This window comes from Tursiops truncatus, chromosome 3 (genome assembly GCF_011762595.2).
Source record: "Tursiops truncatus isolate mTurTru1 chromosome 3, mTurTru1.mat.Y, whole genome shotgun sequence".
Classification (NCBI taxonomy): domain Eukaryota; kingdom Metazoa; phylum Chordata; class Mammalia; order Artiodactyla; family Delphinidae; genus Tursiops; species Tursiops truncatus.
The window spans coordinates 38,185,130-38,207,249 of NC_047036.1; the positions used below are offsets into that span (position 1 = coordinate 38,185,130).

At 41.7% G+C, this 22,120-nt stretch overlaps 1 protein-coding gene across 2 annotated transcripts in view; it reads left to right on the forward strand.

Moving 5' to 3' along the window:
* The first annotated feature begins 15,575 nt into the window (after positions 1-15,575).
* PARP8 (poly(ADP-ribose) polymerase family member 8) overlaps positions 15,576-22,120 on the forward strand; it is a 185,335-nt gene continuing 178,790 nt past the window's right edge. For both annotated transcript variants that reach the window (XM_019930053.3, XM_019930054.3), the window contains exons 1-3: positions 15,576-16,143; positions 16,230-16,331; positions 17,283-17,337. In XM_019930053.3, coding sequence (XP_019785612.1) covers positions 16,041-16,143; positions 16,230-16,331; positions 17,283-17,337 — 260 coding nt within the window. In that variant the 5' untranslated portion in view covers positions 15,576-16,040. The remainder of the gene's footprint in view (positions 16,144-16,229; positions 16,332-17,282; positions 17,338-22,120) is intronic.

A 22,120-nucleotide genomic window follows, 5' to 3' on the forward strand; every position in this document is an offset into this window, starting at 1 on the left:
ATGCCTCTATAACGGCTCTCAGCAAAACAAACGCTGAAGCCTATTTCTTCTTTTTGCCTTTTTTTTACAAAAGTGAAAAACCTCTTTAGATTTCTTCCAGTTAGTGAAAAGGCAGGTAGTCCTGTAAATCTTTTGTAAAAGAGAAGTGGCAAAAAGTGAACTTTAGAAAAGTGGGGGATATGTGTACTTATTCATACCATCTACCCTTCTGCATATTGGGCTCTTCACTGTTTTCTTAATCATTTGTAAGTTTAAAAAATGACCTATTTATCGGCTGCATTTTAGTCTAATAATTTTTCTCAATTGTTTATCTTTTATCAATGATTATGGAATTTCTTGCTATTTAGAAAGGTTGTTTAAAATATTTTATATAAACTAATTTTATTCTTTGCCATTAATATCGCTGGGTTTGAAATCTTCCAGACCTCCCTGTAAACCAACTACAGGAAATTTTCCTCAGAGATAAATTGCCTTTTTCCCATTTGATTGTTGAGAAAGAATAACATTGGCAATGTGAGGCACTGAAGAAATTTAATCTGTGCATAATTGCTTTTAACCCTCATAATAATCCTATGAGATAAATATTATTTATTATCCCCATCTTAAGGACAAGGAAACTGGTTTAAATAATTTAAGAACTTTGCTTAAACTCATAAAAGAAGTAAATGGTGAGACCAGAATTCAAATCTAGGCAATGTGAATCTGAGCTTGAGCACTTTGCCTCTACATTAACTATTTCCTTTTGAGATTTCTATTACAGTGCCTGCAACATTTACAACACTTATTTTTTACGTCTCCAAGAAATCCTTTGTAGGGTAGGGAATGCATTAATCTCTGCATTCCCCAGAGCATACCACAGGACCTGGAAATCAGAAAATGATGGAAAATATTTACTGAAAGAATTATTAATCTGTGATAGTTGTTATAAACATTCAATTAGTTGTGCATGCTTACCAATTGCTATAAGGGAGTCAAAAGAAAGAAATTACAGATCTTTTCTTGGAGAATTTATAGTTTACTACCGGAAAGTTAAACTATATATACTTGTGAAAGACTGAAGGATATTTACAAAGGAATATCTACTTAATCCCCAAGAGGCTGTATTAATAATGAAGCAAACAAGTTTGTTCATAAACAACTGAATAAATGAATGAATGAATGGTTTTGCTTTGCCTTGCCAGTTATTTTTTTCCCCCAAGATCTCTACTCTTATATTATTATTTTTAAGAAGTATCGAGTTAACCTTCTAAAAAGAAAAAAAATGAGTGTGTGGCTCAGTTTGGAAACAAAGTATTACAGAGTAGAAATTCAGGATTAAGGTCAGATTCTATGCAACAATGCTGAAACAGAAAAGCCTGATTTTTAGCTCAGTTCTCCAACTGAGTGCTAGGTGAGTGCTGGAGGTGTGAGAACGTAAGCCAGTATAAATGGCTTTGAAATACATCTTTGAAAAATTCTGTCTCGTTATGGCATGCCACATATGCTAGCATTTGACCCCTGGAAAAAAGGATGGTATCACACCGAAATCTTGACTTACAATTTTTTCATATTGCTCGCTAAATGGATTTCTCTCTATTTCATTCTTATGTTGAGAGCAGACAGAATTCTTACTCATACAAAAGGGATAGTCACCTGAAGCTTTTCCTTCAATTATCACTAGAGTGAGAAAGTTAATCAAGGGATTATGTATATTTATATATATCAGATAAATAATATGGATAGGTTGTAGGATATATAGGGTATGTTACAGGCTGAATTTTGCCCCTCCTCCCCAATTCATGTGTTGAAATGCTAACCCCCAGAACCTCAGAATGTGACTGTATTTGGAGACAGGGACTTTAAAGATGCAATTAAAGATGTAATTAAGGAAAATGAACTCCTATGGGTGGTACCTGAACTAATAGGACCGATGTTCCTATTTGAAGAGGAAAGTTGGACACAGCTATGCATGCACACAGAGAAAAGACCCCATGAGGACAAAGGGAGAAGATGGTCATCTACAAGTCAAGGAGAGAGGCCTCAGAATGAAATCAATCCTGCTGATGCCTTGAACTCGGACTTGTAGCCTCCAGAACTGTGAGAAAATAAATTCTGTTGTTTAAGCTGCCCAGTCTGTGGTATTTGTTTTAGTAAACTTAAAGAACTAATACAGGGTACAGATAGATAGATAGATTTTTATATTTATATATGTATAAACATTCTTTTCTGGTATGTAGAGAACAAGAGGGAAAAGAATCTCACATCTCTCTTCCTTTCTGCTCTTTTTGGATTGCAGACTCTCCTCGTAAATACAAAAAGTAATAATGCTAACAAAGTAAACAGAAAGGAAAATAATACTATTTTTGACCCCTGTGCAATCTTTTCTAAAATTACTGCATTTTTTTAATTTACATTGAGAAGTTGATGTTTAAAGTTTTATTAACGTGGAAGAACTCACTACTCTTCCAAACATACAGAAATAATAGATAAAATATGATAGAGGATTCTTTTAAAATACACAGCTGAATTAGAATAATAGAAAGTAATTCCCTGCCCCCACCAAGCACAGAGCCAAGCATCACACTGCAGGTTGCTATAAGACCTAGGTCTAAGGACTGAAAGTTAGGATATATATTGAGAGAAAGAAAAAAGGATAATGCAAATTTCATAAAATAATAACAATATTAACAATCAGGATAAAGGGTGTGTGGGTATTATGGGTGCTACTGTTTTTTTCATGTGCTCAATTTCAAACTTAAGTTTGAATTGTTTCCAAATAAAAAATCTTTAAGTTAAAAAACAGAAAGATATTTTTGGGTAACATTTTCACACCTAGGCTTTTCAGATACAGGAAGTACTCCAAGTGCTGAGCAAACTCCATAAGAATAAACGCATACCTACATACACCACAGTGAAATTGCAAGATACTAAAGACACAAAGAATATCTTGGAATCCACCAGAGAGGAAAAGCACATAACCTGCAATGAAAGGCAACTAGATTATTGCAGACTTTTCTTCATCTGCCGTGAGAACAGGCAATAGAGAAATAACATCTTCCAAGTTGACAACCCTCAAACTAGAATTCTACAGCCTAATAAACCATCATTCAATGGACAGGGCTTAAAAATATTACCAGGACTTCCTTGGTGGTGCAGTGATTAAGAGTCTGCCTGCCAATGCCGGGGAAACGGGTTCGATCCCTGGTCGGGGAAGATCCCACATGCCGCAGAGCAACTAAGCCTGTGTGCCACAACTACTGAGTCTGCGCTCCACAACTACTGAAGCCCGCGTGCCTAGAGCCCATGCTCCACAACAAGAGAAGCCACCACAGTGAGAAGCCCGCATACTGCAACAAAGAGTAGCCCCCGCTCACCGCAACCAGAGAAAAAGCCTGCCTGCAGCAACGAAGACCCAACGCAGCCAAAAATAAATAAATAAATTTGTAAAAAAAAAAAAAAAAAAAAAAGAATTCCTGACTGGGTAATGGGTAGGACATCATAAGGTTTTCTTTTCCACAGAGTGTCTGACACAGTTGCAATAATTTATTAAATAAAAGTAAAAGTCACATTATATGAAGAGACAGAACAGGTCAAAGAAACTGGGCTTTCTAGATGAGTGTTAATCAATGTGGATCTAAAAGCAACAGGAAAAGCAAAAGGATTTGGGCTTGGAGTGTGAGGAGATTTTTAGGTGCTGCAGAAAGGCTGTGGTGTCTTTCCAGGAAAGCTGGAATTGGGTTAAAATAAGATAAGATAACCTCAGTGAAGAGATAAGTTCTTTTCCACTGAATGTCTCCTTCAGTGGAGAAATTAAAGTAAAAGGGGATTTCTTTATCATAGAAAGGGGAGAGGGAGGCCACTGTTTCAGAGGGAGGAGAGCTGTGAGAGGAGGGATCTGGAAAGAAAACCTGTGAGTCATGAAGAAATGATAGTACACGAGAAGGTGGATACTTTGATCAGTTAAGGTTGCAGTAAAAGGTAAGGGTGTGTGGCTTGATAGAATGTGTTGGCTGCATGTTTTCTAAAATAGTTAATTCCAGCAGTCCCTTGACCCTTCCTGGCTGAGGAAATAGCAGCCTAGTGGATGAAGTTTAGACCTTTCTAGAAGAAGAAAGAAAAACACTGTCTTTTAAAAACTAGTCCAGAAAAATAATAATTATGAGGGGATAATATGCCCATTAATTTATTAAATGTAAAGAGATAGCTCTATCTGCTTCTCTATCTATAGCACCATTAATTTATTTTACTTTTTTTCCTCTCTCTTTCCCACCCAACATTTTCAAGTACTTTTCAGACCACTGAGTGTGCATTGTCTCTGGGGAGGGATGTGAAAAGATAAAGCAGAGGAAAATGTTTTTCAGGCTTTGGTTTCTAAGGTTCTAAGCCTTAGGAAACTAGAGAGGATTCTAGACTTACCAAGGTATTTCGAGGCAGAGCAGAATTTTCCCCCACCTTCTCATTAAACCAGAACCAAAACCAAAATGAGACAAAATCCAAAATACTTTGGGTTCAGATTAGAAGAGAGAGAAGAGAGGATGATGAACTTGGGAAGAAGTAAGACCTGGAGAGAGAGCCACCCTTAGAGTCACGCTGAAAGGAAGGAGGAAAGTTGCAACAGCAAAGACCTGCAGCCACATATGTAATTGGGGGTCCAAGGAGCTGGACCTGAGTGAGCTGACAAGCTTGCGCTTGTATAAGCAGAATGTGCTGCCTCATCACAGGGGTAATGCTAACTGAACTTCCCCTCTGTAGCCTTGTGTAGATTCATTCTCCACAGCATTGTGCCTAAGGATCACAAGTGACCCCTGTCAGTGCCCACAGGTGTAGATAACAACAGCCCTAAAATGCCATTGGATGAAAGGGGGTGGGGAGTTTTATATGGATGAGGAAGTCCTTGTTCCTGAACCCTGGTAATGTTACTGAATCAAACTTATGTCCCTTCACCTGACTCACAGCAGAGACAGTTTATTGACACCAGGTTGTGGTGAAGGAAAGTACAGTGTTTATTGTAGGGCCAAGCAAGGAGAATGGGCAGCTCATGCTCAAAAGATCTGAACTCCCTGATGGATTTCAGGGAAGGGTTTTTAAAGGTAAGATGAGGGAGAGGGTGGCAGGGTGCCTGATCAGCTTGTGAACACTCTTCTGATTGGTTGGTGGTGAGGTAATCGGGAGTCAACATCGTCAACTTTCTGGTTCCAACCAGTCTGGGGTCTACATGCTGGTGGTCAGCAGTTAACTTCTTCCACCTGATGGGGGCTTTCATATCTGCAAAACAACTGAAAGATATGGCTCAGGATATTATCTATAACCCTTGACGAGGAACTAAATGTCTTTTGACTTTGTTTTATGGATAAACTATTATTATTTTATGTTGCTTGACTGCTTTCCTTTGTTTCTGCATTTTCTCACTTTTTAAATTAAATTTGCTCTTTGGAACTCGGGAAAGGCCTAGGAGGCTAAAACTTTTCTATAAATAAGAGGTGTGGGGGGCTTCCCTGGTGGCTCAGTGGTTGAGAGTCTGCCTGCTGATGCAGGGTACACGGGTTCATGCCCTGGTCCAGGAAGATCCCACATGCTGCGGAGCAGATAGGCCCATGAGCCATGGCTGCTGAGCCTGCACATCTGGAGCCTGTGCTCCGCAACGGGAGAGGCCACAACAGTGAGAGGCCCACGTACCACAAAAAATAATAATAATAATAAGAGGTGGGGGACTTTGTGTGGGGGCGTGGGCTGTCCCTGGGATGGCCCCAAAGGGTCCTGCTCAGTTTTAGTAAGATATACCCCGACTACAGAGCCTTCCACCAATGTCAGATAAGCAGTATCTAAATGGCCCCTAGAAGTAGGGTTTACTGAAGAAATTCATTTTAAAAAGAAATCTTTTCTTTTAGAGTTGAGAAAAGTAGAGTAAAAGTAAAATAAACACCTCATTTATGGAAGTGTAACAATGTTTGCTTTCCATCTTTTTGTTGTTGTTAGTTCTGAACTTTCCACGGGAAAACAAATGATCACTTCAAAATCTGTAATTTGAACATCAGGCTAAATTTGTTTAAAATAAACTAAAATGTTTTAAAATGCCAATAATCCTCATAATTATTGAAAATGTAAAAATAAGGAGAAAAAAATTAAGACATTCATAATACCAACATTCAGAGATAAATACTTTTAACATTTTGGTATAATTTCCAAGACACTATGAGACGTAACCATTCAGATGTAAAGAATCTTACTTTGTAAGAGTTTGATTTCACACTGTTTTTTCATCTTACAAGGCATATGTTGAGTGTGACAAAATGGGAGCCACCATGAGGGCATGAAGGCATCTTTGTAGGTATAAAGTTCGTGACTTTTGTAGTAAGTTTTCTTTTCAAGAAACTCACAGTTTTCTAGTGTATACCAGCAATGGTCTGGTGGACTGTTTGCATTGTCTTTATTGATTTATTTTTTCTTTACTGTTTGTGTCGGTCAACAATTACCACAACAATGCTGAGTAACAAATCCACTCCAAACTCTGTGGCTTAAAGCAGCAATTTATTCTTATTAATGTGTCTGTGCCTGATCCAAGCTGGAGTAGACTGGGCTTGGTTCCAAGTTGCAAACTGAATCCAGATCTGCCCTACATTTCTGTCATCCTTCTGGGAACCAACAGATTACCTAGGTTATGCTCTTCTCATGGTGATGGACAGGTGCAAGAGAGCAAGTCTAACCACACTCACACATTTCAAGCTTCTACTTGTTTCACATCTGTGAACAACCTATGGGCCAGAACAAGTCGATGGACCAGCCCAAAGGCAAGGGCAGCAATGTACACTATACCTGGCAGGAGACCAAAGAGAGTCACATGTCCAGCAACAACTAGTAGACTTTGCTCATGCGGATTAGAGGGCAGGAAAATTATTGAGTAATAATGGAATCTATTCCATTAAATTTCAATACAAACATTGAGTATCATAAGTTTGCTTTGTCAATTCTTGAAGTGATTGTATACTGTTAAGGTCAATGGTACTTACATTTTGATTTACAAACATTTCCCTTATGACAACTTTCCATGAATGACTCACTTTCATAAGATAGGAGAAGAAACATACATTTTTATTGACTTTATCATTACTAGGTTGTTTTGTAACCACTTTTCCATGACAGTAACCAGTAATAGCAATATTAATTCTAATTCCTGATTCTATTTTAAATTTCCCTTGTTAAACTAGAAGTTTAAACAGGTAGAACAATCATTTTAAACACAAAGTATTCCCTACACAGGGCAGTAGAAAGGCTAAAGACCCCAAGAGAAGAGAGGGTCAGATTTAGGAACTAAGACCCTATAAACTGGTTTTAGGGATCAGAAACTAGGGGAAAGGGAAGAAGGCTCTTTGACTGCCGTGAGAGCCTGTCCACTGATGACATCTCACGCTTTCATAAAAGCAAAACCCTAAATGAAAACCAACAAAGTGACTCTGAAAAGAGTGCTCTGAGGTAGCTCCTCATTTCAGCCAAATCCCACCTGCAGCTGCTGCTTTCACTATAAGTTTCCATCTCAACAGCCCTGGAAAGAACATGACTCTATTCCTTTTTCCTCCTCCCTCCCTCCTTGCCTTCCTGCCTTCCTTCCTTCCTTCCTTCCTTCCTTCCTTCCTCTCTCTCTCCCCACCCTCCCTCTCGCTCTCAGTCTCTTTCTCTCTTAAATAAACTTTTTTCTATACATATTCATAAAGTTGAAAGCAACGTGAAAACCCATTTAGTGTATACCTCTGCTATTAGACTGGACCACACCTAAAATAATCTGGACAGAAAAGAAAAACTTGGTGAGAGTTGGCAACCTTTTAGTTGGAAGTTTGCTAATGTCAGCATTTCAGGAGGCTGGTGTGCCAGGTGGCAGGAGGAAATAGACTTGTATTATATGGGAGATATGAGCTACTGGCACTGACAAAGTAGTACTGCTATCATGGCTTGGTCTTGATGGAATCAGGCTTAGGTTGGGCCTGGTGTAGCTCTAGGCTAAACTGTTGGCTAAGATTGATTTGCTAGGACAGGCAATAACTTCCCTAGAACTGCAAGCATTTATATAGGGCGACTGTTTATGTCACCTGCCCAGTTTGCCATACAACACTATTGTTGAAGAACTCTAGCCAGCAGATACTGAGCAAGTCGTGCCATGTGTTTTCCCTTTCAGAATCTTTCAGTGGCTAAGAAATTCAGATGTCTGTGCTTCACACATAAGTTCCTTCATGATTTGATATTTGAGTAGCTTTCTAGCTTCATCTGTAGTAATATTCTGTCCTCATGCTTCATGCAGTGGCATGGTAAATGTTTTAACTGTCAGCTCTCTGGAGAAGAAAGTTGAGGCCCTGCTTTGCAGTGATTCTGACTTCTGTGGTGAATATTCCCATTTTAGCTGATCTCAAGCTACCAGTGTGAGATCAGTGAAGGGAGAGTGGGGAAGAGCTGTGTACCATTGGTCTTGCAACCTTATGGGAGCCAGCTTGGGCACACCACTGACTCCAGACCTTCCCACAGCCGAGAATGTTCTTCACTTTCTTTACTCCTACTCTGCCTCCGATACTCAGCATCACTGATACCCACTTCCCCCCCAGCTCATCTGAGTTATGTGCCCAATGTGCGTTTCACACTCTCCTTCCTTCTTTAAACAAGCACTTATTGTTTTCTGCATTTCACACGTTAGCTTAAGTATTAGAGAAATACTGTTGAACAGAGCAAATTACTCAGGCTCTGGGCACATTTGCTCAGCCTTGTAAGAGAGGAGGACAAACAGTATGTGTGGTACGTGCTGTTACTGGGGTAAGCGCAGAGGAGGGGCACCAATATGGAGCATAGCATGCAAGTATTCTCACTACTTCACTGTAAGAATAAAATGAGAAGAAATCCAAACTGGGAGGAATAAAATAATACATTTTTTTGAGATATTTCAACCCCCCAAATATTAGTGAACACTCCAGACCCAGTCTAGAGAAATGTAGTAAACTGGTGATGTAGTAAATGATTTTTTATCAGACCAGTAAGAGATCAGTAAGAGATATTGCCTTCATTCTTTCTCACGTGCTGCCCCTAAACGTGAAATGAGTAACGGACTTGGGCCTAACAAATCAGAATACTTCATGCACTTGACCACAGTGATTGTCCAAAGATAGACCCTTGACCGGAGGTGGGTGGCTAATCTCATTACTTTTATCCTGGGATTCATATAGAGTTCCTGGGGAAAAGAAGCTATCTTTTCCCCCCTGCCCGGGCTTAATAAGCTGGAATGTTATAGGGGATTACCAGAGGGCCATTTTCTCTGGTATTTGAAAGTATGAAAATGCCACGCAGAAATGGAAATGGGAAGAGAGAGACAATGGGTTGAGTTGAGTCCTCAGTTCAATTCCCTGAGCTGCTAGGTCTACCAGCTCTTGCTCTGGTCTGCTACGCCACCCAAACATCCTTCCCAGTTGTCAGAGCCAACAAATCAAGTGTTGCTTTTGCTGGTTTGAGTTAGAGTTCTGTGATACAACAAAACATTTCCTGACAAATATAGTGACCCTGGATGTGACCTCAAGGGGGCAAGACTGGGTTATAAAAACTGCACCTCCAGGGAGGCACTTGTTCCACGTCCCTCGAGCTCCTTCCTCTACCTAGAATCCGTATGGGCTCCCAGAGGGCACCAAGTACGTGGGCAGGGCCTACAAATATGAATAAGAGGAAGTCCCTGTGCAGGGACTTACCACTTACTTATGACAAATGCATCCAGACAATATGACAGAAACCTACCAAACTGGGGAAGCCAAGAAGGAATTAGTCAATTGTAGATAGGGGGGAGGGAGAGAATTTTTTAAAAGCAGTTCCTGGGGCTTTCCTGGTGGTGCAGTGGTTGAGAGTCCGCCTGCCGATGCAGGGGACACGGGTTTGTGCCCCGGTCCAGGAAGATCCCACATGCCACGGAGCGGCTGGGCCCGTGAGCTATGGCCACTGAGCCTGCGTGTCCGGAGCCTGTGCTCCACAACGGGCGAGGCCACAACAGTGAGAGGCCCACGTACTGCAAAAAAAATAAATAAATAAAATAAAAGCGGTTCCTTAATAACAATTAATTCTTACTAAGCAACTCCTATATTTCTCTTTACAGGGGCTTATCTCATTTAAACCTCTTCAACTGTTAATGGCTAAGGGCCATTGTTCTTCCCATTTTTCAGATAAGAAAACTGAGATTTTATGTAATGACAAATTGATATTGGATACCTTGCCCAAGTTTCCAATTCTAGTAAGTTGGAGAGTCAGAATTTGATCCTGACTCTTTTACTCCAAAGCCCAGTGGGATGAGGGTTAAAGTTGTTCCACAGTTAATATCGTAAAGAAGAAAAAGAACATATAATGGAAGTTTTTACCTGAATTAAGAAAATATTGAAATTACACGGAACACAATTCATTGCCAACAAACAAACGCAAACCCCAAGTGCTCAGTCATCTAAAGCTGTTTAAATATGCCACATATCCCTCTTAGGTGTATTACAGGCTCAACATTAATTAGAGAGAAGCCTATTTAACTTTACTTAATCCACTTTCCCTCAAACTTATTTGAATCTGGAACCACTTTGGGGGGAAATCTCATTATATACTATAAAATTAATATCCCATGGGACGCTCTTGGGGAAATGCTTCTCTTTTTCAGAAGAAAGCATGAAATGTCGAAGGTCATAACAAAGTGAAATCAATTAATCAATACATATGTACTGAGTACCTCCAATACACTCAGCAATGTGCCAGGAGCTATTTATGGTCAGTGGAAACAGAGTAAGTAACAGGGGAAATCTAAATTTCAAGGAATTTAAAACAAAGCAATAAAAGACAATAATTAGGCTTCAAGTCAATCCAACAATTATCCATTAAACTACTGTGCATTATATTAAAACAGGCTCTTCTGTAAGCTCTGTGGTGGTTACTGAAATGAGTAAAACTAGTTCCCGCCTTCAAGGGACTTACAGTCTAGAAATGGTGAGTTTGGAAAAGAGGAGATATTAATGAGCTGGAAAAATCAGGACAGATTTTTTTGAAGAAAAGAGTATGTGGTCTTAAAGGAGTTAGTTTAATTTTTTTTATTATTGTTTTTAATAAAGACTTAAAACTTCTATCTGACTAGAGTACCTATGAAAGAAAAGGTATTGCCATCCAGAAGATATAAAACCTCCTAGGAAAAAAATAATAAAAATCCAGAAGAACCAATAGGAAAACAGAGAAAGCCTATGACAGCCAGCCATACTCAGTTATACTTGTATACTCAAAAGACTACAAATTGCCAATAAACACTTGAAAAAATGCCCAACCTCACTAACAATCAGGGAAGTACAAATAACAACAAGGCAAATATTTTTCATCCAACCAATTAGAAAAAGATTTAAAGATTGATAGTGCCTGTTGTTGGAAATGTTGCAGAGAATTAGGTATTCGCAAAAAACAGTTGGCAGAGTATAAAATAATTTTCAGAGCAATTTGCTTGTACCTATCAAATTTTTAAATTGCCAGTTCCCTGTAATTCAGACGATCCACTTCTAACAATCTACCCAAAGAAACAGCTGAAACTTTGCAGAAAGTGTGCATTTGTTGCAAATTGTGTTAATCACAAAACATTTTGAAAAGCCCATCATGACTGCAGAGGCATGGTTAAAACATATTCAATAAAATATATTTTATTTCATTCAATAAAATTCTCTGCAGGAGCTAAAAGAAATGAGCGAGATCTCTTTGTACTGACTGAGAAAGTTCTCCAAGACAGTGGAAAAATCAAATTGCAAAACAATGTGTATTACGTGGTTCCTTTTAAATTAGAATGTATATGTATAAACCTATGAATATATGTACATTTGTGTGTGGATAGATGAATGCAAGAACCAAGAACGGGAGGATTCTCTTATAACTATTAATACCAGTTACCTTTGGAAGGAGGAGTGGAATTAGGGGTTATGATAGATGGGAATTTTCACATTTTACTCTCTGTACAAATACATGTCTTAAATGGTTTGCACTGAGAATATATTCATGCAGTATTTATGCACTTTAAAAAATAAACAAAGGAGAGGTATTTAAAAGAAAGTAGAATTAATATGATTGAGTGCAAGCTGAGAAATTTAATGAGTTTGTTTGCATGGGATGGTGACGCATCTCATCTAACTAGGGCCGAGGATGCATCTACAGTAGAAACGAGAATTAAAGTTTAATGAGAGACAAATGGGACTAAATTAAAGAGAAACTTGGAACTAGAAAGAGCCGTTCAGGTTTCACACTATAGCTTTGATATTAGTTAAGTTCATTAAGATTGCTAGAAAGTGCCCTAAAACCTCCACACGACCACTGTGCTGCCCCATCTGACCTTAGGTTAGGGGTGGGGTAAGGATTAAATTCAGATGAATTTCATATCAAGCCACCTAAAATTCTCCATTTTCAAGGTTGACTTTGGTTTGCCCCTACTTTGATTGCTAGGCCAATCAGATGAGGTCAAGATAGCAGGATTAGTATCTCTCAAAGCAAAACTACTAGCTGCTTTGTGACAAACTGCCCAAATCCACTTGTTTTAGAAGAGGCCAGCTGGGGCTAGCAGAGATTTTGAATTGGGTGGATTCCTTTCCATTATAGAACAATTGCAAGAAGTTATAGAAATCTAATGATTGACAAGAGCTTTGAGATTGCCTTCCTTCCAGTGGCTTCCCATTTCTCTCAAACTAAATTTCACTTCCCCACTCTGGCTTAAAGGCCCTTGGTGACCCCTTCCCATAGCGACCCCTCCGACACAACCTCTCCCTTTTTCACTCTGATTCTACCACAAATGATCACAGCGCTGTTTCCAAGGTCGACCAAGCCTGCTGGGCATTCCCACAGCATTTGCTACTGATAACACCATCACCTATTTGGGAAAGAGGGCTGCTCTCTTTGCTAATCCTGTCTCCCACCCTCTTTTCTTAATCTCCATGGAATAGCAGAGGTCAGGCTTTTACTAAGACTTTACTGAGGGCTGGGATTCATTTGGGAAAGGAAGTTCGATGCAGGAAAGAGAAATATAACTGCTACTAGAAGAGGCTATTTTGAGAGTCCACAGCCTCCAGGCATCCCTCAGAATCCATTATGGGGCTTCTTGTTGGCTTGAGTCCTGGCCTGCTGCCATTAGTGGGGCCAGTTTACTCAGCAGTGAGACTTCTGAACATTTATCTTCCTTAAAGTTCAGTTCAACTGCTGAAAGGTTTGGAGAGAGGAAAAGGTTCATTGCCATCTAGTCCCACCTTAGACAAGCTAATTAACCCTTTTGTGCCTCAGTCTCCTCTTTTGTAAAATGTGCAGAATAATAGGACAGCTTCCATATAGGGTTATTGTGAATTAAATGAGTTAATATATGTAAAGCATTTAGAGCAGTGTCAGGCTGCACTACTAAGTTCTGGATGAGTGTGAGTTATTAATACCCACATCACACCATTGAACTTAATGCCACATTTCCATTACCTTACACTTCTGCAGTTGAGGCTTTTAGCATAGGTGAGGAATTTACTTTTTTTTTCCTAGTAAATCCTCTCTGTTGTCTTGGGATCATTTTTCTAAACCAGTGGGACTTTTTTTGGCTAGACTCTATCATCCAACACATAGAGTATTATTTCCAATTACTACGGCATACCACAGATGTTCTCTCTCATCAAGAATAATGATTTTTTTTTTTAACAAAGTGATTAAGGGCCTGTATGCACTATGTTCCTGAATGCATGCGAGTGTGTGTGTTTGCACAGAAGTGTTTAAGGCAGGGATATAACCTCTTCCTCATCTCAAAGGTACATAAAGTTTTTAATAAGACCACGGATAATCTAAATGTTTAAATAGGAGTCTGAGATGAGTCAGGGTAAACGGGATGCTGGCTATGAGCAGAGTTTGAAAGCATCATGCCATAAAGATCTAGCATAGGAACATTGATGCCTTGGCAGTTTTTATGAGAGAAACTTATCTTGTAGAAATGCATACTAGATAGAAAAGTTAGTTTTTAAATTTTTTATTATCCCTTAAAATTTAAAAATATTTAAACGTATCACACCTTAAGGGCATGAACAGAGTGAGGTTAGCTTTGTTTAACCAAAACAGGGCAGCCTGTGAAGCTTGAAGAAAAAATCAAATGTAGGACAAATCACAAGGCCTATTTTATGGAGTGAGTGGTAAGCCAGGAGGTGAGCCAGACCAAAAACATTTGGTACCTTTAAAACTATTTCAAATTTACTTTGGGAATGCAAGCTTGATGGATAGACAACTATAAAATAAATTCTTGTGAGTTAACAGATTTTAAGTTTTTAGAGACGTTAGGGTACAGAATGGAAGGAGGAAGTACGCATGATACCCAGTGTTATGTGGAAGAGAAGAAAGTGCTTTTGGTAGCCAGGGGGCCTACACAAAGCAGCATATTCAGGAAGGACTTGAACCCGTCCTGCCCTAGTCAGGAAGCATTTCAGGAAGGATGTGAGCAGATGTACCGTGACTGTGCCTCTACTACATCAAAGACTGCAGTGGTCCAGGTAATGCAGAGGAATGTTTCCTCCTATAATGCACAACGAATGTGATGTATTCCAGAGCGTACCACAAATCATTTCGTGTTTTCTTTCTGCAAGATAGAGGAGTTGGAGCATATAATTTCTCATTGCTTTTGTCTCTCTAGAATCTTAAGAATCCATCAGGGATCACGGTCATTCCTAATTCTCCTAAAGACATTGTCACTGTCAGTATTAGAACTGTACAGATTAAGGGTCTGAGCCAGTTTGACAACTCTTGGGTACTTATACTGATAAGGAAGCAGACTGAAGCTGGAGTATCCATAAAGAGGTTGAAGGGACGACCATTCATGCATTCAGCCAACATTTCAGCCTGGCTCCTATATTCCAGGCACTGTATTAGGCACTGGGGATGCAGAACCAAGTGAGGCGTGGTCTGCTCAGGGAAGCAGTCTCAGTGGAGAAAAGATCAACAAGCAAAGCGCTGTTAGAGGCCTGTCCTAGGGCATATGGCAGTATAGAGGCAGGGCAGCTACATCAGCCCAAGGTGTTCTTAGGCAGAACAGAAAGTGAGGCTCAGAGCAGTATCTCATTTCTAAACAAGACAACAGGATTGTAGAAGCTTTCCCTTGATTGGCGAAAAAGTGGCTTTTTAAAACAAGCCAAACAGATATCCATCCTTTAGGGAGACCCTGGCACGTGCCAGATGATTCTGCCAATTTTTCATGGACGGAAACACAGAGCAGGGAAGAACTGGTGAGTCTCTGCAAGTAGAAGTCCCTCAAAAGGGTCTGTGTTTCCTAAACGGCGCTCCAAAGGGACTGAACTACTTCCATCCGGGAGAAAAAGACTCTGGCAGTCAGGGCACGGGAGGGTGTACGTCTGGAGGCAATTCAAGGCTTTTTCCATCTTGCCTGATGTGGCAACAAGGAAAGATTTGTTCGTTTTATTTATTTATTTTCCATTTTGAACGCTTTTGCTTTTCCCTTCTTCCCCCCTCCCAGCCACTCGGGTTTGGGTTTTCCATATGACTCATAATTCCTTCCGAAAGTGGAGTCGAATTCATAAAAGTGGTGGTGCGCGGGGTGGGGGGAGGGGCTGGGAGCCCCAGGGAGTCTTCACTACCGACATTCCCAGCCCCCGGCGCGAGCGGCGGCCGGGCTGGGGAATCCAGCCTGCGCTCGGATGGCGGATACTATCAGAGCCCCGGCGGCCGGGACCGGGTGACTTCGCGGCGGGCGCGGGAGGGTCTGCGGCGGGCGACGCTGCAGCAGCCTCGGCACGGTCGCCGCGCCCCCGGGCGGGAGTGTGCGCGGGTGTGGAAGGCCGGCGTGCGGGCCGCGAGGGGTGTGCGCGCGTGAGGCGGAGCGGGGCTCGCCCCTCGCCGGCGCCCGCCGCCCCGCGGGCGATCGCTCTCTCGCCGTCTCCGGGACCCCCGGACCCCCACGGCCTTTGGTCCGGGCGGGGGAGGGAGAAAGTGAGACTCTGTGTCATCATCATCCATTGTGAGGAGGGGAAGAAATTGGAATCCAGCAGCGGCGAGCAGCAGCTGGGCGGTCACATCTGGGAATGCAAAGCCGACCTCCCCCCCCTCCTCCTCCACCACCTCCTCCTCTCTCACCCAGGATCACTTCCGAAACCACTTCGCCTTCAGCCCCTGCCTCGGCCAGAGGTTTCATTTTTAACTGAATATTTACGAAAGCTGGAAGCGTGCGAGGGGGTGGGGTGGGGTGGAAATAGCGGCTGCTTCTTTTCCAGGGATTTATTTAATGGGGATGTGTTCAAGGCAAGAGCGAATTCAGAAGGATATCGACGTCGTGATCCAGAAGTCCAGAGCTGAGAAGGACTGCCTGTTTGCAGGTGAGTTCTCGCCTTTCCAGAGCCTCGGACCCAGCGCCAGCTTCCTCTGCCTGCCCGTCACCCCCTTTCCCAGTTTTCTGGCCGCGACGTGTGTGGCTGGGGATAGGGGGTGGGTTGCACGTTCTCATTCCCGGGGTCATTTGGCAACAGCTGCGGGAGCGGGAGCCAAAAGGGGGAGGGGGTGCCAGCCTCTCCCCTTCTCCCCTCCCCCCTCTGGGGCGGCCACTAGCTTTGGGGGCAGAACCCTGATGGCCCGAGCGGGGGTCTAGGCGGGGGAGCCTTGCATTGTATTTTTAGTCCCCGGTGAACGCCCGGAGCGTCCGAGCCCGCCTCCGGGGTTTCAGCAGCAGCGACCCAGGCAGCGGGTTGGACTCGCCGGGTTTGCGCAATGGGCAGAGCAGCGGCGGCGGCTGCCGGGAATGGAGCCCGCTGCGCTGCGCGGCGGTGGCCGGCTGCGCCCGGCACCGAGGCCCCCCGTGGGGCAGCGCTGGGCCGATCTCCCGCCCCTTCTGCTCCCTCTAGTACCTCCGACTGGCAGTGCGATGCCCCGGAAAGAAAAGGGATTCCCGAGGTTCCGAGGCGCGCGCCGCCCCTGCCTGGGGGTCGCCTTTCGTCCATTTTGCTACCCCGGGAGAGGGACTGGATTTTGCTTTCGCAGCCGCGACCTCGGCTGGGGCCGCTTCCGGCTGTCCGGACCGGGAAATTCCCGCCGTTGCCATGGCACCCGGCACTTGTTGCGGGGGGCGGCCTCCCGCGGCACCCGGCACGGGGTGCGCGGCATCCCCTCCCGCACCACTCGGAGAGCGGACCTAGGGGCTCTCCAGCTCTGGCCTCCCGCCCTGCCCCGCCCCGCCAGGTTTCCCTTCGGCTCCATCAAATAGGGGGCCCGAGCCATGACCGGGGTTAAAAATCCACTCCAGGGGTAGCTTTTAACAAGACTTTTCGTTTCAGATTTCAGATACTCAGACTCCACCTTTACTTTCACCTACGTTGGCGGCCCCAAAAGGTACTTATGTGTAGAGTTGCTTCATTTCCTGTTCACAGGCTTGTGTTTCCTTTGTTCTTAGCGTGTTCCGTGTTCCGGTATTTTTTCTTCTTATTCTTATTCTCTTGTTGTCTTTTAGCCACGTCCCAAGCCTGAGGTCCCTCGATTTTAAATAGCAGAGGGGAAAGAAATATGTTTGATTCAAGTGTTTCTAAGATCACGCCACGGGCTATGAACAGAGCTCTCACACTCTTCGTGTTAAAGCTGTTCTACAGTAGTAGCTAGCTCTTGAGGCTTTAGGGGTTGACATAGGCGAGTGCAAAACCTGAATACTGGGCATAAGACATAACATGTCACAGAATAGTTTGATCACATGTGGTGATTCTTCTGGTGAGCTGGGGCTGCACGTTTCCATGTTTTCTGAAGGTTGACATAAACATGCAGTGTGCCAATTCTCCATGCTTTTTTTTTTTTTTAAGGAGTCCTATTTTGGTGTTCATAGTTGGAAAGAATTTGGGAGTTATATGTAGCTGGAGTGTATAACTTCTTTCTTGAAGAGGAAGAATGAGAGGTGCATATATTAATACTAAGTTGTTAACAGTATGAAAGAAGCCCAAATCCAATTTTGTGTTTAAAGAATTAGAGATGAAATGAAAAGTAATCGTTAAAATATGCTTTGCTGTCTTCACTTGTTGAGGTAGAATTTTCTCCCTGTTAGCCCTTTGGGGACACAGTGGTTTAAAAGAGCAGTGGCCACATATGAGAACTGTCAGAGTTTTAACCTTGCTGTTCGGACTTGACATTCACTACCATTTGATCATATTCCAAAATATGTCTTAGCTAATGGAAACATTTATGAACATATAAATTGCAAAAGAAGCTTTCTTCTGTAAATACATTTTTTACAAGCTTGAAATTGTTACGAATCTTAAAAATGCTTAGGATCTGTGTTGCAATGTACATCTCAAAAAAGCTTTCATTGAAATAGTTATTCAGGTTTCCCATATGCACAGTACACCTAAGTGTCAGGATTGGTATATTGATTTGATTTACTGGTTGAAAATATAACATATGGACTTATTGGGGGAGAATAAAATTACAGTATTTCTCAATTTCCTATAGTACCATCATTTTTGAATAAAAAGAATCAATTAGAAGAGATTCAACTAAATTAACGCTGCTCCTACACTTGCTATCCAGAGAATGTTGGTGTATGACTAATAATCTCTAGAGTTGTTTTAAGAGTTAAAATACGCTGTGTGGCCCACTGAAAACATTCCCCATGCAGTCAGGTTGATACCTGCTTGAGTTGTCTGTTTCACAATTGTGGTTCATCTCATGAGAGGTGCGGACTGGGAAAGCCCTGGGTAGGCTTTTTAACTAACTAGCTTTACTATTTCCAATAAGATAGTAGAGTTGTTTTGGCCTCAGTTTACTTGTCTGTACAAGGGAAAGCCCTGGGTAGGCTTTTTAACTAACTAGCTTTACTATTTCCAATAAGATAGTAGAGTTGTTTTGGCCACAGTTTACTTATCTGCACAAGGAGGGGGTGAACCTTACACTTAATCTCTAAGATCTGTTAGATACTGCACTAAGATTGTTTATCAGCAAATTACTGAACTAGTGTCCACACAGCAAGAGGTGAAGGTATGAATGCCTCCAGGAGCAAGGCCTGGAGGTTGGGATGAATAATTAACTAATTGAGATAACGTCAGTTTTCACTGTAGGAACAAGTTTCCTTTTCTATGTTATCCTACTAAGAGATAGTTTTTTCCTTTGGTTCCTGATTTAAATAATGGGGAACTTGCATATCTAACGTGGAACAGTCTGCTTTTCAAAGATGTGTTGTGAATTGTTGATGTGATTGCTTTGTCTTCCCAAAAGCTTGTTCTATAAACCAATATATAAAAGATTGTTTTGGTACAGTAATAATAGTACCCTTAATGATTATCCCTTTATGGGTTTGTAGCTAATGGCAGAAAATAAATTTTCCGAAAGAAAAAATATTGTTTTCATGAACTACATTATCTACATTAGAATCTGATATTTATTATGTATTTCTCATTGCTGTGTGTCAGTCGGGCATTTAAAAATCAAATAATCCTCCTCTGTTTTGATTTAATATGCTTATCAACTTGTAATATTCAATTAATAGTGTCATGTCGGGAAAACTAGACTTATTTCCGGATTAAAGGAAGTTGGGGGTCTTATGGAGAGATAGTACATGTTTATCTTGAATTATATTGTACTATCATTTCATCTAAACCATTGAAAACATTTATTTTTGAGAAATGATTTCAAGAATAATTTTCAATTCAAGTTGTAGATAAAACAATCTGCTCTTTTGTGTCTGACACTCTCCAAGAACAATTACACTTTGTTCTAGGACAAAAGTTGATCTTACATGTTACCCTTCAAAAAAAGAAATAATATTGAGAATTTTTTTTAAATGTAAATTTATTTGTGTTTCTGTGGATAAGAGGAAATGCCAAGAGGCCACTGTGACAGGACTGGCTGCTGTCCTAGTAAATTGGCCTGTCATTCAGAGGTTGTGAGAGGGGCAGAGTTCCTTTCGCCATTTGCTCTCCTACCTGGGTGGACTTCAGGTGAGGATTGAGGGGGAGCAGACGGTCAGCTGCAAGACTGGGTTCACTTAGTTCTCCCTCATGGGAAGGTTCATGGAATTATTATTATCCTCAGTTTTGGACTGGATTTGCAAACTGAGGCTCAGAGAGTTTAGAAAACATGCTCAGATTTACTCAGTTACTGATGAAGCTGCCATATGAACCCTGTTATGTCACACTTCTGAGACCTGTGCTCCTTCCTCTACACTAGTGTTCCCAACCTCTTTGAGACCTCTTTGAGACACTCGAACATCAGAAATATTATGCAGATGTTTACTTGAGAGCTGTAGTGTTAGTGTCATTTGATTGAGAAATAATGAGAAAAGTGTTAAATGTTAAGAATTGATGGGCTTCCCTGGTGGCGCAGTGGTTGAGAGTCTGCCTGCTGATGCGTGCCCCTGTCTGGGAAGATCCCACGTGCCGCGGAGCGGCTGGGCCCGTGAGCCATGGCCGCTGAGCCTGCGCGTCCGGAGCCTGTGTTCCGCAACGGGAGAGGCCACAACAGTGAGAGGCCCGCGTACCGCAAAAAAAAAAAAAAAAAAAAAGAATTGGTAATACCATCTACGTATGCTTGAAAACTTGTGTTATACATAGGGCAAGATTGACTCATTGTAGCAATGGTCCTTATAATGCTTCTGACTCCTGGGCTTCTTTGGAAGAACTCCAAAGTCATCAGTGTTCCAGGGCCTGCTGTAGGCTCCTACCGAATGCTGCCCCCCATTTCAGGGGTGTGCTAAGAACTATAAAACCGGAAGCCTCAACTGTATACAATTTGTAAGTTTATGCAAAAGTCATTCCTTCCTTGTACTTTGTCATGCTGTGATCTCCTGCCTCCTTCTTTCTCCTTTTTTGGTTGGCAGTAAACTCCTTTCAGACCACTAAGGTTTGGGGTTATGGTCCTTCATCCCACTTGCAGTCAGTTGTGCAGTTAGTGGTAGAAGAAACAGAAGGGATAAAGTGGGTGGTGACAGCTACTGAGAGGCTGGGGAAGCAGGCTGAGTGTCTGGGGCCAGGAGTTAACAAAGAGAGCAGGGAGAGAGCCCCACATGAGCCTGGCCGTGGACCCCTGTGGGATTCCCTGATTGTGAGCTTTTAGCAAGAAAAGTATTGTGAAGATATAATTGAAGTTTTAAGTGTAGATTGTTAAAAAAAAAAAAAAAAAGGAAAAAAGATAAGCCAAAAAGAAGAAAATTTTAAAAAACATGATTTCTCCATCTTCTATTAACATATTAGAATTTATTCTTTCAGAATTTTTATGTCTATATGCATATAAAATGTATGTATCCAAAGACGGTATTATACTCTTGAGACCTCAAGAGTTTTTCACCTAAGAATATGACATGAATGTCTTTCCTTTAGAAAGAATATGAAAATAAAGAAATGTTTATTGAATTAGGATTTTTCCAGTCAAGGAGTGTGCATGATAAGAAATCTAAAATTTATATTAGAACTTATTAATAAATTAGAAATTTAGTATTTAGTGGAATGTTCAGAGTTGCCTGTAAATGTACAAACTGTACTGTATGAATAGACACTTTTTCATGTGGTCATGGGTAGATTGACATCTTTGAAGTGCACTCTTCTCATTTAGGAGTTTCTGTCCACATAACTGTTTGTGTGACACTAACAGTAGTACTCCACAATCTCTCAAATGACGTGCTACCTCCTCTTTCTCCTGGGCCTTTGCACACCCATCCACATCCTACCCTCCCACCTCTCAACCCTAGTCAGCTTTCCTTGTCGAGATCTTTGCTAACCCAAATTCCCCTCTGAGAAGCCTTTCCTGGCATCCTCTACCCTGTTTGATTTTGTTAGGTGTTTCTAAAATCATGTCACATTGTATTGTTAGCTACTGTTTACTTGATCATCTGTCTGGCCATAAGCCTCTCTGAGGCAGGGTCTGTCTTATTCATTGCAATTTGCCCAGCCCTTCGTGCACTGCCTAGTACTATATATTTTCTCAGTAAGTAGATGTTGAATGAATCACTAAATGAATGCTAAAAGGGCTTCTGGCAGGTGAAAAACAATTTCCTAACCCAAATGACCAGGTGTAGAGATACTCAGATAGTTCAAAAAGCCCCCAATCTGGTGACGTCACTTGGACTGGAATTTCTTATGAATCCAGAAGTTGCTTACCCAAGTTATAAGCCCCGTTCTCTGCCCTGTTCAAATGCTTTCAG